At 39.5% G+C, this 17,987-nt stretch overlaps 1 protein-coding gene across 1 annotated transcript; it reads left to right on the forward strand.

The window, feature by feature from the left end:
- Positions 1–315: 315 nt before the first annotated feature.
- On the forward strand, positions 316–14,226 carry msantd1 (Myb/SANT-like DNA-binding domain containing 1). Its single transcript, XM_061913836.1, has 3 exons — positions 316–812; positions 9,050–9,322; positions 13,808–14,226. The coding sequence occupies exons 1-3, from the start codon at positions 550–552 to the stop codon at positions 14,094–14,096; spliced, it is 825 nt and encodes a 274-aa protein (XP_061769820.1). The 5' UTR covers positions 316–549; the 3' UTR covers positions 14,097–14,226.
- Positions 14,227–17,987: the final 3,761 nt, after the last annotated feature.

Consider the following 17,987-nt stretch of genomic DNA (forward strand, 5'->3'; position numbering starts at 1 on the left):
ATTCTAAGATGAAGGGTAAACTTAAGTGAACCCAAGCCAGACAGGTCTGAAAGGCCATACGACAGACATTTTAAAGTCATTAGAGTTTAAAACTACAAATAAATAGTTGAGTATATAGTTCTAGAACATTCTAACATCACTATCAAATGGCAAAACCTATTTATTGACTTATTTTCTTGTTTTAAATCCATTGTTTTGTCGTTACAGTAGCCTGGGCAAAAGGTTTTTTTAAAGAGGGCAGGTTCTGCTGCAAGTGGTCGGTTGTCACGGCAACAAAGCCCTCCCTCCCACGAGGCTCATATTTCAAATGGCAAAAAAAACAGAAGCTCTCACACTGCAGCCTTTCAGTTAAAAGCTTTTTGTAGCGCCAGTGATGGGGGAGGGAAGAGGGAGCCTCGCCTACCCTTTTTCATCCCCTCCCCCTGGTTGTCACGGCGACGATGACATCACCAGCAGCTAAAAGCTTTTAACCGGATTCCCTCCTCCATTTTGAGAGCTCTTTCCAGGGGGGGAGGGAAGAAAGTAGAAACCGTAAAAAGGCTTTTAAAAATGGCGGCGGTAGCCGGCGACGACACTTTCAGCTACTTGATAGCGACGCACGGCGAGAAGCACCGGCGGGCCCCCAACTGGACGGACGGCGAAATGAAAGCACTCCTCTACGTTTGGGAGGAGAACCACAATGAACTGAAGACCAGCAAGAGGAACGCAAAGATTTACGAGAGGATGTCTCAGCGCTTCTTCCAGCTGACCGGAGAGCAGCGTTTTAAGGAGGAGATCAAGATGAAGATTACCAACATGTCCTTCCAGTACAGGTACAATCAACTAAATGACTCTTTGTATTAAAGTTTGGAGTCTCACTCTTTTTTTGTCCTTTTAGTTGCTAAACTCAAGTGGTTCTGAGAAAAGAGGAGGCGGGGAGGGTAACATGTGAAGATACACAGTATGTTGTTTTACTGGATAAAGACATCAGGCAGGGAGGAATGGCAAAGAATCAAGATGAAAATATGTTGCATCATTTCCAACAAGATTTATGTCTGTCTGAGCTCCACGGGGTTTATTATGGTCTGGAAACTTGTAATATTTCAGTTTTTGTTTTTGAATTAATTTGCTAAAAGGTGCTGTGTGTGCACACACACATCAGTAATAAAAAATGGACTTATATAATTTTAACTGGCTGCTGAAATATTTAAAAAAAAGGTGATTTCAAGGGCTTGGTCCAAATTTTTTTAGATTTTTTTGTTGATTGCCGCAAAAAACAAAATATTTGCTCGAAATGCTTTTAACTGGTATTGATATAATTATGTACATGTTGCGATTATTGTTGTTGTTGTTGTTGCTTTTAGCCACAAAAAATATGTTTTGAGCTTTACAGATTTTGTGTTGCTTTCCGCAAAGACTACTAAAATTTTGATATAATAGCTTTTAACTTTATTTATTTGTCAGCTACTCGAGCAAATCATATTGATGATGTGGATGTCCATATTTGCTCTACTGATTTACTTTACATAAGAAAAGTGTGGGATACTTATCTTGTTGCCTCATTTGTATTTGACTTAATTTGCAAAATGTGTGCGCACATACAGGTGTGCATCAGAAAAAAATGGACTTAAATCTGAATGCTGAAATGAAACAAATGGTGATTTCAAGAGGTATGCCCAAATTTGGAGATTTTTTTTTTGTTACTTGCCGCAAAAACTAAAGTTTTGCTCAAAGCTTTTAACTGGTATTGATACACATATGTAAATTTTGTGATTTGTGTTATGTTACAAAACAGATGTTTTAGTTATGTCCACATATTGAGATTTTGTTGCTTTCCGCAAAAAATTCCTAAAATTTTGATATAAAAGCTTTTAACTTATTTTATGATTTGTGTTGTCCAGCTACTCAGGCAAATCATGTTGATGTAGATGTCCATATTCGCTGTACAGATTGACTTTACAAAAGAGAAGTAAGATATACTTCTCTGGTTGCCTAATTTGTATTTCCCTTAATTTTGAATTAATTTGCAAAAAGTGTGTGCACATACAAGTGTACATAAAAATAATACTTAAATAATTTTAACTGACAACGAACAAGCTTATTTACCTTTTTAGACAACAGTGTTAATCTCTATTTTGGTACTATGCAATTACCTGTGGTGATATGAATGACATCTTCTTGTGGAACTTTGTCTTCACCAACCACCAGCGTTGAAGTTTTTTTGTAATAAACTAGGTGTAACTAAGCTACATAGCTTAACTACATTTTCCAGTAGCTTGGCGGTAGCTTAGCTACTTTTTTAACAAAAATGTTCCTGTAGCTTAGCTACTTTAGGACACATGTAGCGAGGTAGCTCATATCGGGGCGGTATAGCTCGGTTGGTAGAGTGGCCGTGCTAGCAACTTGAGGGTTGCAGGTTCAATTCCCGCTTCCGCCATCCTAGTCACTGCCGTTGTGTCCTTGGGCAAGACACTTTACCCACCTGCTCCCAGTGCCACCCACACTGGTTTAGATGTAACTTAGATATTGGGTTTCACTGTGTAAAGAGCTTTGAGCCACTAGAGAAAAGCGCTATATAAATATGATTCACTTCACATCAAAGCTACAAAGAGAGAAAATGGACTGCATATCCAGGCCCCCCAAATATATGGAGAAAATCACATTACATGCATGTATGAGAACATCCATACATAGGGAAAAAATCCATATTGATCGGTTGGTGTTCCTATGTATGGCCAAGGATAGGGCGAAACATTATTTACTTTACCATTTATTAGTACCGGTATACCATTTACCATTACTGGCCAATCAGAGGCAAGAAAAGTCGGGTCATCGAAACTAATAAGCAAAATTATAAGTCACGCCCTCATGTCACATGACAATGAGGGAGTCAGAGACAGAGGGACGCTTCAAGCTGACCACTCAAAAAAAAATAAACATATTTGAAAATGGCAGAGGGACTCTCGTTCCCACAGATTAGATTTTGCCTTTAGTAATAAAGGTGTTGTATGTCTTTAGAGCAATGGTTCCCAAACTTTTGCAGGCTGGCGCCCCCTTGGCTCCCCAGTGAATTCCTAGCCCCCCCACATATGGAAACAAACACCTCTTTCTTGATATTTGGTATGCTGCAATTTGAAAAGAGAAAGGTTAAACACAAATGTGTATTTCACAAATAAAACCCAATTTAGTAAACCAATTTATTTTTTAGCAGTTTTAACTGTTCCAGCAACATAGAATGGTAAATAAACATTCCACTAGTAACCTTCATTGTCTCACACTTAATATTAATGGGATGGAGTCTATGCTGTCGGATCTGACTGGGCCAGAGCGGCGTGTGGTAACCGGACCCTGATGCGTCGTCCACTGACTCGTCCTGCTGCACGTGTTGTGTACAAATCGTCAAACAAACGTTCGAACTTCTGACTTCGACTTCGGACTGCCGCCCCCCTACCGCCCCCTTCTTCCTCACCGCCCCCCCAGATCTTTCCACCGCCTGGGGGCGGTACCGCCCACTTTGGGAACCACTGCTTTAGAGAAACGAATGTCCAAAATGGGTTCACTTAGTTTTTAGTTGTTTACTCTGTAAACCAAAATCATAATTGCTCTCTTAACCTAAGACAAATAAAGGAACACGCATTAAGGTGAGTTGAGTTCATGAAAAGTTTTACTGCACATAACCATTGCTAACATTCCTAAAAACAATTTATTTTTTATTTTTGGTCACGATACAGAAACATACTGTTTTTTTGTTTTTTTAACTGTAGGTAGAGAAAATGAATAACCATTATAGGTGTGGGCCAAATAAAAGGCTAACTACAATAAATACATATAGTAGGGTGTGGGAACCCCTGGAGGTAGTCGTAGGGTGTCCTCAGGTAAATGACAGGATTAACGTGTGGTCATAACAAATAAAGTGATGAATCTTGATCCATTTATGATAACGAGGTAATTTATAATAAAACATTTTTCACATGCTTTAAAGCGTCAACGTTGACAGCCCTAATAAATAATAATATTCTGTATATATATATATATATATATATATATATATATATATGCACAGGGCTTCACGGTGGCAGAGGGGTTAGTGCGTCTGCCTCACAATACGAAGGTCCTGCAGTCCTGGGTTCAAATCCAGGCTCGGGATCTTTCTGTGTGGAGTTTGTATGTTCTCCCCGTGAATGCGTGGGTTCCCTCCGGGTACTCCGGCTTCCTCCCACTTCCAAAAACATGCACCTGGGGATAGGTTGATTGGCAACACTAAATTGGCCCTAGTGTGTGAATGTGAGTGTGAATGTTGTCTGTCTATCTGTGTTGGCCCTGCGATGAGGTGGCGACTTGTCCAGGGTGTACCATGCCTTCCGCCCGATTGTAGCTGAGATAGGCACCAGCGCCCCCCGCGACCCCAAAAGGGAATAAGCGGTAGAAAATGGATGGATGGATATATATGCACATAAGAAATTCTGTGTGTGTGGTCCCGATACCAATAATTTAGTACCGGTACGAAGATGTATATCGATACTATTCCAAATAAAGGGAACTACGAAAAATGTCAATATTGGCTTTATATTAAAACAGAAAATCTTACACTACATTAAACACTCAGAGTCAAAAATATTTTACAAGGTTAAAATATAAATTAAAAAGCATTAAACACATTGGGCTTTTCTTGTTTCACTCAAAGAATAATTGACAATATTCCATATTACATAAAGTCTGCCATACTTATGGATTGGATTAGAATAGAAGAGAAAGTTTTACTAACATTTATATAATTTTTTTTTCATGATTTATGGTTTCCACTCCTGGTCTGTGCCTTAAGAAAAATACAATTATTAAGTACTAAAAACAAAACCTATGGATATACTTATACACATATAAGCAATGTAGTTGGGTAAAACATTTATTAAAGACAAATCACAAATTGTAGGAATTTCTTACATAATTTAAGTCAGTTCGCTTGCATTAGTTCACACTAATTGGGCGGTCTTAACTCAGTTGATATTTGCCATCAAGCCAAATAGCTCTGTGTGCATCTATGTATCACCTTTGCAGAACATGGGAGCTGGTTACTTTTGAAAGTAGTTTGTGTGTTTGAGAAAGACAACGTGTTGGCTGAGTGACGTCAGTTAGTAAGTGGGCGAGTAAAGAGAGAGAGAGGTAGCACGTGCACTGCGCAGTAGAGAGATGAACGGGTCCAGTTGTGGCCTGCAAAACTAATAATCAATAATCAATCAGATTGTCATGTATCAGCAACCTCGAATTCTGACTGGAAAGCTGAAAGGTGTTGCCCCAGACGAAAACATCGACCCTGAAGGTAATGTCTGCCCTATGCTCCTCGACTACAGTCTGCATGGGTTCCAAACAGCAGGAATGGTCTAACATTATTACCTGTCACTCTTTATAACTTCTCGTGCAGATCTGAATGCTTATTATTTAAATGTTAACCTAAGTCTGAAGCAGAGGTAGTTATACTAATCGGCACATTTGGCGAGGTGTGTTTTAAAGCAGCTGTTGTGAGAGTAGAGTATGTGTGTGTGTTCTCCTTTAAGCATAGCAGTATGTGGGGTGAGTTACTTGAGTAAATGAGTGGGCAAGTAAGGAGAGGTAGCTGTAGCATGTGCAGGAATGTTAATAGCATGGCTGTTTTCCGGTTGTGCCGTGTGGAAATTCTAAATGAAGTGACCAAGTTGTAACTAATCGACGGCCACATCACTCCGACCAAAGAGCGTAGCTTTACACTGACCTTGTTTTGTAACCTCCGACAAAACATCTGCCCACCGTCGATGTTTTGTCGGGGGTTACAAAACTAATCGTCGACTCCCGGACCACGTCTGGGAGCCGACAAGCTGGAAAGGTGTAAAACAGCACTTGCAGCACGGCACCTCCCTGTTGAAAGCGTCATCTTTATCGTTTGTTTTGAAGTCCAAATACCTCCATATTGTGCTTCACACACCCTCTTTATTGACAGTAGAATTGTAGTTTTTTTGCCATTCTTCCTCTCCAAGATGTTATTGGCTGTATGTACATATATCTATGTTGTGTTTAGCCACAAAACAGAAGGTTTCGATACTTTTTAGACTCTACCCACGTTCTTTTGTTGAACAGTTAGAGATCTGGTCTTCTGGAGGTTTTCTCAAGGATTTATTCAAACCAGGTCACAGGTTTGTTAGAGCGTTAGTCTCACCCCCGCAGAAGTCTGTTGATTGCGTGTGTCAGCGGGTGCCTTAACTAGCAAGTCCGTACCAGAAGTGAGCCTGGATCAATAATACTTCACTCTTTTTATAGTCAAATAGCCACTGGGTCGGAGGGTTCATGGCTTCCCCAGGGTGGGATGAGCCAAAAGGAAAAAGAAGCTGAAGATGTCCAACCAACATGATTCTTGAGTTTAGCTATTGATTAATGGCAGGAATTTTGTGTCAAAATAATGTGTAAGTAATTAAAATGACAGGATGTGTAGATAACTAAAATAATGTTTATAATATAAAATTGTTCATATCTGCGGCTAGTTCCTTCTTTACCTTTTTGCAGTAATTAAAGGGGAACTGGACTTTTTGGGGAATTTTGCCCATCGTTCACAATCATTATGAGAGACAAGTACACCTTTTTTTGGGGAGATCATAAAGATGGTTAAAAAAAAAACCCTGCCAAAATACAGCTAATAGGAGTCACTGTTGTAGCCTTGAAAAACATCTAAAACAACTTCAAAAACCTCCATCAATGTTTTATATGCACACTGCAAGTATGTATATAATGTAGTAACAGACACCTTTATAGCAATATGTATTATGTACACACTAAGTATATATATGTATATATATATATATATATATATATATATATATATATATATATATATATATATATATATATATATATATATATATATATATATATATATTAGGGTTGTGGGAAAAAATCAATTCGAATACGAATTGAATTGTTTACGTTGTGCGATTCAGAATCGATTCTCATTTTTAAAAAATCGATTTTTTTGATGATTTTTTTCAATTTTTTTTTTTTAATCAATCCAAAAAAACACTACACAGCAATACCATAACAATGGAATCCAATTCCAAAACCAAACCTGACCCAGCAACACTCAGAACTGCAATAAACAGAGCAATTGAGAGGAGACACAAACACGACACAGAACAAACCAAAAGTAGTGAAACAAAAATGAATATTATCAACAACAGTATCAATAATAGTTATAATTTCAGCATAGCAGTGATTACAAATCCCTCATTGACATTATCATTAGACATTTATAAAAATAAAAAAAAAGTGTCACAGTGGCTTACACTTGTATCGCATCTCATAAGCTTGACAACACAATGTGTCCAATATTTTCACAAAGATAAAATAAGTCATATTTTTGGTTCAATTAATAGTTAAAACAAATTTACCTTATTGCAATCAGTTGATAAAACATTGTCCTTTACAATTATAAAAGCTTTTTTTTTTTTAAATCTACTACTCTGCTAGCTTGTCAGTAGACTGGGGTGGATCCTGTTGAAATCCTATGTATTGAATGAATACTGAATCGCTTTGAATCGGAAAAATATCGTTTTTGAATCGAGAATCGAATCGAATCGAAAAAAATCGATATATTATCGAATCGTGACCCCAAGAATCGATATTGAATCGAATCGTGGTACACCCAAAGATTCAGAGCCCTACTATATATATATATATATATATCATTTAACAGACATGTTCATAACAATATGGAATATGTTCAATATTTACCAAATTTGGTCATTTTATGCGTTAGCAGAACTTCTTTCCTTAGCACATTTATTTCCATTTCCTTAGCAGCGCACTTCCGACAACAAATGTGTTTCCCCACTTTCTGAAACACACGCGTGTATGTTTTCTAATCATGTCAGACTTGATAACAAACAACAGTGACTACTATTTTTGGACAAATAAGGATTCACAACCTTATCTTATAACTGCTGGTTATAGAGGTGAGCACGAACAGAGGGTGCAACGTTGGAGCAAACGGAAGCCGAGTGAGTGAGGTCGGCGTGACTTGCGAGTATAAATGTGAATCTTGGAGGCAAGCTATGCGGACATTATTGGGGTGCTTAAACTTAAAAAAACGTCCCCGGCCAGCTTGACCAAACACACAGCTGCCCATCGAGTGATTCACTATTATATTAATCACGATACATGCCGAACATACACTGAATACACAGCCGAGATAGCTGTGTACAAACAAAACGTCTTACCCTAGCTAGCTTACGCCTAATGCCGTAGCATGCCATCCCAAGACGATGTGTTACTACACTAGATAAACAGTTCCTCAATGTTCGCGCATACAAAAACAATGTCGCTACATTTTGGTTATTATACAGGTTACAGAATGTAAATGAAGTATTGTTGGCAGTTTTTAAATGCATTTTTAAAGTGACTCAGAGGCAGAATGGATGGATTCCCATTAGCTGCATTGCTAACCATCAAGAAAGAGCCGATTTATATAAATTAGAATGCAAAAAAAACAGCTTTTGTCTTTTTGTTTCATTGCCTTGCCAGCAACTTAAGGTTCCAGGTACGATCGCCGATTCCGTCATCATAGTCACTGTCATTGTGTCCTTGGGCGAGATACTTTACCCTCCTGCTCCCAGAGCCGCCCACATTGGTTTAAATGGAACTTAGATAATGGGTTTCACTTTGTAAAGCGCTTTGAGTCTCTGGAGAAAAGCGCTATATAAATATAATTTAGTTTACTTCACAATATTCAAACAACTAGACTAGCAGAGCACCAGGACCGCCCCATCCTAAATGCAGAACACACGCGTAAGGCCCTGCGATTTGTGGTGAACCCGTTTTGCGTGAAGAAGTACACGTGAAAGGAGGGGCGCCTCCAAATATAAAATTCTGTTTAGGGCCCCAATTTAGCCCGGGGCGGCAGAGCGCTCTTGTCATATAGAGGATATTTGACCATCAGTAGGCCTTTAATGCAACAATAATTTCTGATGAGTCAATATACTTTATTTACAGTGTATGCAAGACACCGAAAACAGTTTCTTGTCTAAAAGTTGTTGTTCTTTCAACAAAACAGGCGACTTAAATCAACCGTTGGCGAAAGCGGAGAAACACCAGACTGGCCCTACTATAAAGCTATCGAGAAGATCCTAAGCAAGTCCATGGAAAATGGCAGAGGAGTGGAGTTCCAGGCTGGAGCTTTCGCCCAGGCAGCAGACAAACCTTTGACCAAGCCGGAGGACACCGTGCTGGGATACTTACCAGAGTACACGGGCTCCTCGGACGAAATGGAGATAAAGCAAGAGGTGGACTCGCTTAGCTCGGATAGCGAACACACACAAGGCTCCAGGTAAACCACAAGGGACAACAGTTGGAAATACAGTACATGTTTTTTACTGCATAGCGACAATACCCACATGTATTTTTCAGAATTTTTGCTGGCTCAAATAAGTTAAAAAGTTAAAGTACCAATGATTGTCACACACTAGATGTGGTTAAATTATTCTCTGCATTTGACCCATCAACCTTGATCACACCCTGGGAGGTGAGGGTAGCAGTGAGCAGCAGCGGTGGCCGTGCCCGAGAATAATTTTTGTTGATTTAACCCCCAATTCCAACCCTTGACGCTGAGTGCCAAGCAGGGAGGTAATAGGTCCCATTTTTATAGTCTTTGGTATGACTCGGTTTGAACTCACAACCTACCGATCTCATGGCAAACACTCCAACCACAAGGCCACTGAGTAGGTTATTAGGTTATTAATTGAGGCAAAGGTGGTAAAATCCTGACCATGCGCCAGAATTTTAACGCCAAAAAATTGTAGATTTTCCATTTACAATTTACATATGCTTTAAAGAACACCGTAAAATTTATTGTAATTGTTATTAATTTGGTGGGTTCTTTGCTGTAAAATCATAAGTGAAGCAGATGTTTAAGTATTTATTTTTATTTAGACAAAGAATGATTGGAAAGTATTATAATATACTGTAATATTTGTTGAAATAATGGATACTATTTAAAGATTAAAAGGCATGCGATTTCAAGCAGTACATGTAATTTTTCTGTCAAAATGAAAACAATTCATTACATTTAGTGAGAAAATATTAAGTACTTTATTGAGATATATCTCCAGGTGTTTTGCCAGATCTGGCCCCCGGGCCTTGAGTTTGACAATTGTGGCCTAAGCGCTTGCATAAGAGAATGATGAGCTCCTGGCTTGTGTGGAGGGGCCACTTTTGCTTGAGACACTCATAAATGATTTTGAAGCAGCCTTCAAGCGCTCTGTGGACAAAAATGTCCACACGTCACCACAATGAATTATTACATTTTAACTACCTGTTAATTTCTCTGCTTTGTTTCACCTGGACTCTTGAATTTCTTCGCTTTTTAAAGTAGTGGCTAATTTTGCCTGCCATATCTGCAACACTGAAAACAAAAACGTTACTCTGACAAGGAGGAAACTTTTTTTTAAATAAACACGACATGCTTCTAATGCTTTTATTGGGGTAACTCATTTTACTTGATTTTCCGTCATGAAACTCTACCGGAGCCTATGCAAACTTCTAATAAATTATTTAATAAATACTCCAGTATACTTATTCAGAAAAGGTTGGAAACGAAGCTAACACTACTAGCTGTGTTCACTAACCATTGACAAAATGTTCACAGCACAGTCCGGAGTGTTCTGTAGGAGTCCAGTGATTCCTCCGTAGCATGCTCTATATGGCAGAAATCCACTTGTTAGGGCGGTCAACGTTAATAGCGGGAAAAAACAGGATCCGATCTGTTTCTTCTTCGGTAGTTGCTTCAGGTCTTTCTAGTGCACTGCTGTCGATATAGCGCCTCTAAAGTGGCGCAACGCTGCAACTGCAATTAAAATAGGTAGCTGCCGCAGAGGGACATCAATAGCTCAATCAACACAACCGGAGCTTTACGCTGTGTTGAGCGATATCAATGGGGACGGCACAAAATTAACTGGAGGAGGCCGCCATGCGATTTTGAATGCAGGAAAAACCCTGTTTTTGTTTTAGTACTTAGACACAAAACAAAAGTGTTTTAAATAGAAAAGAAACACAACTTTAATTTGGCCTAAAACCTTCCAAATTGCCACAAAATTTAAGTGTATCTAAAATATTGGGAGATACATGTTTTTCACTGGATACCGACAATGCAGCTATAAAGCCAAATACCAGATCCACATTTTGAGTTTTTGTTTTTTTTACCTGCAAAGCAAATGGTCAACATTCAAATATACATGTTTTTTTTTATTTAAGAACGTACAACATAATTTATATCGACTCCACTTGTGAGTACTCTGCTGCACTGGAGACACTGTAGGTTTCTACTTTCAGCAACTCCACGTTCTGTAGCTCTCAGCAGCAAATATGCAAGGCCTTTTTTTACTGGATGATGCAGCAAGCTGCAGGCAATTTCACACAGAGCTTGGACAGGAAGTATGACACAAATATGATAAATACGCTTGATTTTCAGAATAAAACGCTCCATGTTTAATAGGAAAGCACAAACATAAGGGGGACAAAGACAAATACAGGCATGTATTCTCTTCTCCAGGTGGATATTCTGACTGTTTGGTAACAGTAACAGCACGTAACAATTGTCCAGGCAAATGTGTGCGTTTTTGCTGCGAGAACTTGCTGGTGACGTCTGTCTTGCTAAAAGGGTGGCTGCTAAAACAAGGTTTTCAACGCTACTTTTCTCAGCAGGGGACATTTTGAATATGGCCATTCAAAGGCCGCTTACACAGGTTTGATTATACTGTATTTTCCGGACTATAAGGCGCACTTAAAAATATTTATTTTTTCTCAAAACTCGACAGTACTCCTTGTAATAAAGTACTATCTATCTATTTATCTAACATGGTGCGCCTAATGTACGTAATAATTCTGGTGTTGTTTACCGACCTCAAAGCAATTTTATTTGGTACATGGTGTAATGATTAGTGTGATCAGTCACACATAAGATACTGCACTATGATGGCAATATGACTCAAGTAAACAACACCAACTTTATATGTTCCATTGAAAATATAGAACATCACACACGTCTCTCAAAAATCTATCAAAATGTTTCAGTACGACTTTGGTAAGCTATGAAGCCGTGCTACTTGATGGATTGTCTGCGCATTACACACACAAGTATTATTATGGTGTGTGTGTATAAGGCAAGACATATTATCTGCCGTTTTGTTTTGCAATATTAAGCAAAAGCAACTTTTCTTACCTCCTGGTACCTGCTGATCTGTATTTGGGACCTGCATAAATCCTGAACAATTGTGCGCATCCGCTTTTGTAGTCCGTGTCGACACCGTAGTTGATAAGCTTCTTCTTTTTCTTGTTATGTGGGATTCATCTTCCGCTGTTGCCATTTCTAATATAAAGTACTGTAAAGTTCTTACTTATATCTGTCAGTAAACTCGACATGAAAGCGCTAAAACATACCGGTGTAGTGAGTTTACATTATTCACCCACAACTTTAGTCATTAGAGAGTTCCAGTCGGACGTTTTTTTACGACACACATTTCCAGCGGATGAGGGGATGTTGTTCCGTTATTGATTTAATTAAAGTCTGAATGTCATTAAAACAGTTAGCTCCATCTTTTGATACTTCTTCCATTCCCGTCCTACACCGCTAGATCAAAGATGACGGGGAGGAGACGCTGCCGCCCACAAAAAGCGCATCCTGAAACGATTTGAAGATAATCTGTAAAACATAGTCTATGCAATATTTTGACCAAAGAACCACCATTAGATTTTATGTAAACCACAAGGAAGTGTTTTCAATTCAGAAAAAAATAATATGACCCCTTTAATGCGCCCTATATTTTAGTGCGCCTTATTTTAAAAACGATCGAAAATAGACCATTCATCGGCAAGGCCCCTTATAATTCGGTGCGCCCTATCGTGCGGAAAATATGGTACTTACACAGAAAACAAAAGGGTTTTAAATAGAGAAAAAAAACAACTTCAAGTTTGTCCTTAAACTTTCCAGATTAGGCTTTTTATTGCCACGAAATTGAAGTGTATCTAAAAAATTTGGAGATACATGTTTTTTTTTTACTGGACAATGCAGATATAAAGCCGAATACCAGGATCCACATTTCGAGTTTTTGTTGTTTTTACCTGCAAAGCACATCGACCAACATTCAACATACATGTTTTTATTTAAGAAAGTACAAAATAAATTATATCGGCTACACTTGTGAGTACTCTGCTGCGGAGGTTTCTACTTTAGTCATTAGTCAACTTCCAGCATCTCCATGTTCCAGAGCTCTCAGCAGCAAATACTTCTGTGTTCACTGGATGATGCAGCAAAGCCGCAGGCAATTTCACACAGAGCTTGGACAGGAAGTATGACACAAATATTATAAATACACTTGATTGTCAGAATAAAACGCTGTGTGTTTAATAGGAAAGCACAAAAACAGGGGGACAAAGACAAATACAGGCATGCATTCTCTTCTGCAGGTGGATATCCTGCCTGTTTTGTGTTGAATTTATAGCACCTAACAATTGTCCAGGCGAATGTGCGCATTTTTGCTGCGGGAACTTGCTGGCGACGTCAATCTTGCTAAACGGGTGGCTGCTAAAACAAGATTTTTAACACTACTTTTCTCAGCGGGGGACATTTGGATTATGGCCATTTGAAGGCCACTGACACAAGTTTAATTGTATATCAAAATTGAGCAATTTTGAAACCCGCAAACCGTGCCTGTCATTTGGAGGATCTTTGCTTAGCATGTTTTCAGAAGGTACATACAACATACCGCGTGCAATATTTGGTCTGATATCCTGTTCTTTGTTTTCTTTTTATCTCCAGTTCCCGTCCAGTCTCAGCGAGGAGAAACAAACCTAAAAGTTACATGACCATGAAGCGAAAGAAGCTACAGCTAATGCGAGCCATGCTGCAGCAACAAAAACGCTCCAACCAAGCCATCGAGGAGACCTGCAGGGAGGTCCGGCGGGCTTTACACCAACAGAACCTGGTCCAGGTCCAGTGTATGCAGCTACAGGAACGTATGATGAACCTTCTGGAAAAAATGATTCTGCCGTCCTCTTCTTCCATAGCGACCCCGTTGAGGGGCGCCAAAGAGCTAGGAAAGCTATGAAATTAATTTTTCATTGGAGTTTTGCATTTTCTGTAAATATAGTGTCGAAATGTAAAAAAAAATGTAAGTACTTGACGTAAAAACGGTGACGATCGTTTGCATTGCTGCCAAATTAAACCAAATAGTTTGACATGCTTGTGTAACTTGTATTTTTTTCCTTCCTTAAGGAGCTTCATTAGATCACCAATGTATTGATTTTATTTTCGATCTGACTATGTCTCCCGGCTGGCCTGGGAACGCCTCGGGATCCCCCGGGAAGAGCTAGACGAAGTGGCTGGGGAGAGGGAAGTCTGGGTTTCCCTGCTTAGGCTGTTGCCCCCGCGACCCGACCTCGGATAAGCGGAAGATGATGGATGGATGGATGGATCTTTACAATGCATGCACCTGGGGATAGGTTGATTGGCAACACTAAATTGGCCCTAGTGTGTGAATGTGAGTGTGAATGTTGTCTGTCTATCTGTGTTGGCCCTGTGATGAGGTGGCGACTTGTCCAGGGTGTACCCTGCCTTCCGCCCGATTGTAGCTGAGATAGGCGCCAGCGCCCCCCGCGACCCCGAAAGGGAATAAGCGGTAGAAAATGGATGGATGGATGGATACAATGCATTGCATTTTGCAATTTGTTTTCTTCAGTTTTCAGCATTAAGATGCACACATGAAATGAACACTTTTTGCATGGCTTTATAAATTACTTGGTTTGTTTTAAAGCCTTTACATTGTTTTTAAACAAAACACTACTTAAGGGAAAGTAATTTAGCCCTTATTAGGTGGTGTTTTAGTGCTCTTATTTTTGAAAATCCATCCATCCATCCATTTTCTACCGTTTGTCCCTTTTGGGGAAATGTTTTGAAAATTTACTGTCAGTAAATTTATTTATTGCTTTCAAGTACTAATCAATTGCAAGTTTTAGCATTTAGATAATTTAATCGATTAATTTATTGCTTTGTGTTCGGGTAATTCTTTGCCTACAATACACTGTCTTGAGCAACTTTGTTTTTCATTTGTCTTTGGTGTGTTTTTACAAAATTGTAAGTCCACAATTTTCAGCATTAAGAGACTATATCAGGAGACACTGTTTAATTATTTCACAATAAGTGGTGTGTGAAGTTATCCTTATTTTTTACTTGGTTTTCTTTCAAATACATACTAATCTTTGTATTTTTAAGTGATTTGTGTCCCTTAAGAAACATCACATTAAGTAAATTAATTTCAGTTTAGTGTCGGTTCTTGCTATAATTTTCACTTGAAGTTTTGATACACATTACTTTTGAGTAAATTCTTTGTGCAATAAGCTAATGCTACTTTTATTGCTACGATACCGCTAAGTCACAATGACTACTGAGGATATTTTGAAAGACTAAAATGACAGGAATAATGTTTCCATAAAATCATATTGTTTTTAGGTACTATGTTTTTCATCCATCCACCCATTTTCTACCGATTATTCCACTTAATCGCGGGGGGCGCTGGCACCCATCCCAGCCACAATCGGGCGGAGGGTGGGGCACACCATGGACAAGTCGCCAACTCCTCGCAGGGCCTACACAGATAGACAGACAACATTCACACTCACATTCACACACTAGGGCCAATTTAGTGTTGCCAATCAATCTATCCCCAGGTGCATGTCTTTGGAAGTGGGAGGAAGCCGGAGTAACCCGAGGGAACCCACGCAGTCATGGGGAGAACACGCAAACTCCACACAGAAAGATCCCGAGCCCGGGACTGAACCCAGGACTACTCAGGACCTTCGTATTGTGAGGCAGACGCACTAACCCCTGATCCTCCACTGTGCTGTCCCTAATACGGTTTTATTTTCATAAAATTGGAACATTGTCAATTTACTTCTTTTGTGGTATTTATTTACCGTCTTGCAAGAAAAAAAAAAACAGTCAAATGCACCACAAAGTATCGAATGTTAGGAGAATCATTTTGAAGAAAAAAAATATACCATCCTAGAAAAAATAAGTTGTAAATGTTTGACTTTTTAACGTAACGTGAAGACTTTATTCTTGTAAAATTGCAACATTACGACTTTCCATCCATATATCTTCTGCTTATCTGAAATTGGGCCGCGGGGCAGCAGCCTAAGCCACTTCCTTTAGCTCCTCCCAGGGGATCCCGAGGTGTTCCCAGGCCAGCCGGGAGACAGTCCCTCCAATGTGTCTTGGGTCTTCCCCGTGGCCTCCTACCGGTCAGACGTGCCCTAAACAGGCGTCGGCGTGGCATCCTGAACAGATGCTTGAACCAACTCATTTCGGCCGTAACCCAAAGCTCATGACTTCCTTCGCTTAAAATTACTACTTTATTCCTGCAAAATATATTTTGTAATATTACAACTTTATACTCACACAGTTGTGTATTTGTTCATTTAAACTTTATTATTTAAAAAAAATTTTCTTCATTCAATATTCAGATTTTTTTCCCCCCCGTACAACGACAACTTTATGCTCACAACAACGTTATCTTTTTTATGATTCCTGTGCTCGGATGGCACATATGTTGCTCCAAAACCTGTATTTACCCTTCAGCATTAACGGTGGAGGAGGGGTTAGTGCATCTGCCTCCCGATACGAAGGTCCTGAGTAGTCCTGAATTCAATCCCGGGCTCGGGATCTTTCTGTGTGGAGTTTGCATGTTCTCTCCATGACTGCGTGGGTTCCCTCCAGGTACTCCGGCTTCCTCCCACCTCCAAAAACATGCACCTGGGGATAAGTTTATTGGCAACACTCTGGTGTGTGAATGTGAGTGTGAATGTTGTCTGTCCCTCTGTGTTGGCCCTACGATGAGGTGGCGACTTGTCCAGAGTGTACGCGGCCTTCCGCCTGAATGCGGGATACACCCTGAGATAAGCTCCAGCAACCCCAAAAAGTGACAGGCAGTAGAAAATGAATGGATGGGCATTAATGGTGCCTTCATAGATGTGTAAGTTACCCATGCCTTGAGCACTAATACACCCACATACCATCACAGATGCTGGCTTTGGAATTTTGCACCTATAACAGTCCGGATGGTTCTTTTCCTCTTTTTTCTGGAGGACACAACGTCCACAGATTCCAAAAACAATTTGAAATGTGGACTCGTCAGACCACAGAACACTTTTCCACTTTGCAACAGTCCATCTTAGATGAGCTCGGGCCAAGTGAAGCCAGCGGCGTTTCTGGGTGTTGTTGATAAATGGCTCTCGCTTTGCATAGTAGAATTTTAACTCGCACTAGCAGATGTAGTGACGAAATGTTCTTAGCCCATGTGGTGATATCCTTTACACACTAAAGTCTCTTTTTGATGCAGTACCGCCTGAGGGATCGAAAGTCCGTAATATCATCGCCTACTTGCAGTGATTTCTCCAGATTCTCTAAACTTTTGATGATTTTACGGACTGTAAATGGTGTACTCCTTAAATTCCTTGCAATAGCTCGTTGAGAAATGTTCTTAAACTGTTTGACAATTTGCACACGCATTTGTTCACAAAGTGGTGACCCTCGCCCCATTCTTGTTTGTGAATGATTGAGCATTTCATGGAAGCTGCTTTTATACCCAATCATGGCAGCCACCTGTTCCCAATAGCCTGTTCACCTGTGGGATATTACAAATAAGGGTTCCTCATCTCTGTCATTTTTTAAAACATTCTGCAGGCATAAAATTCCAAATTAGCTAATATTTGCAAGTTTTCCAGTTTGAACATTAAATATGTTGTCTTTGCAGTCTATTCAATTGAATATAAGTTGAAAAGGGTTTGCAGATCATTGTATTCTGTTTTTATTTAAGATTAACACAATCTGCCAACTTCACCAGTTTTGGGGTTCGTAATGACATAATTTCTTAGTACAAAACTACATCATTGTAGTAAAATGATAATTTCGTGTCATAATATTGAATCATACGTTATTGTTG

Source organism: Nerophis ophidion, linkage group LG10 (genome assembly GCF_033978795.1).
Source record: "Nerophis ophidion isolate RoL-2023_Sa linkage group LG10, RoL_Noph_v1.0, whole genome shotgun sequence".
NCBI lineage: Eukaryota > Metazoa > Chordata > Actinopteri > Syngnathiformes > Syngnathidae > Nerophis > Nerophis ophidion.

Excerpts from the sequence above, each read along its gene's own strand:
- msantd1 (XM_061913836.1), top strand. The coding sequence starts at position 550 with ATGGCGGCGGTAGCCGGCGACGACACTTTCAGCTACTTGATAGCGACG. Across the intron at positions 813-9,049 it reads AACATGTCCTTCCAGTACAG|GCGACTTAAATCAACCGTTG; the intron begins GTACAATCAACT and ends TCAACAAAACAG. Across the intron at positions 9,323-13,807 it reads GAACACACACAAGGCTCCAG|TTCCCGTCCAGTCTCAGCGA; the intron begins GTAAACCACAAG and ends TTTTATCTCCAG.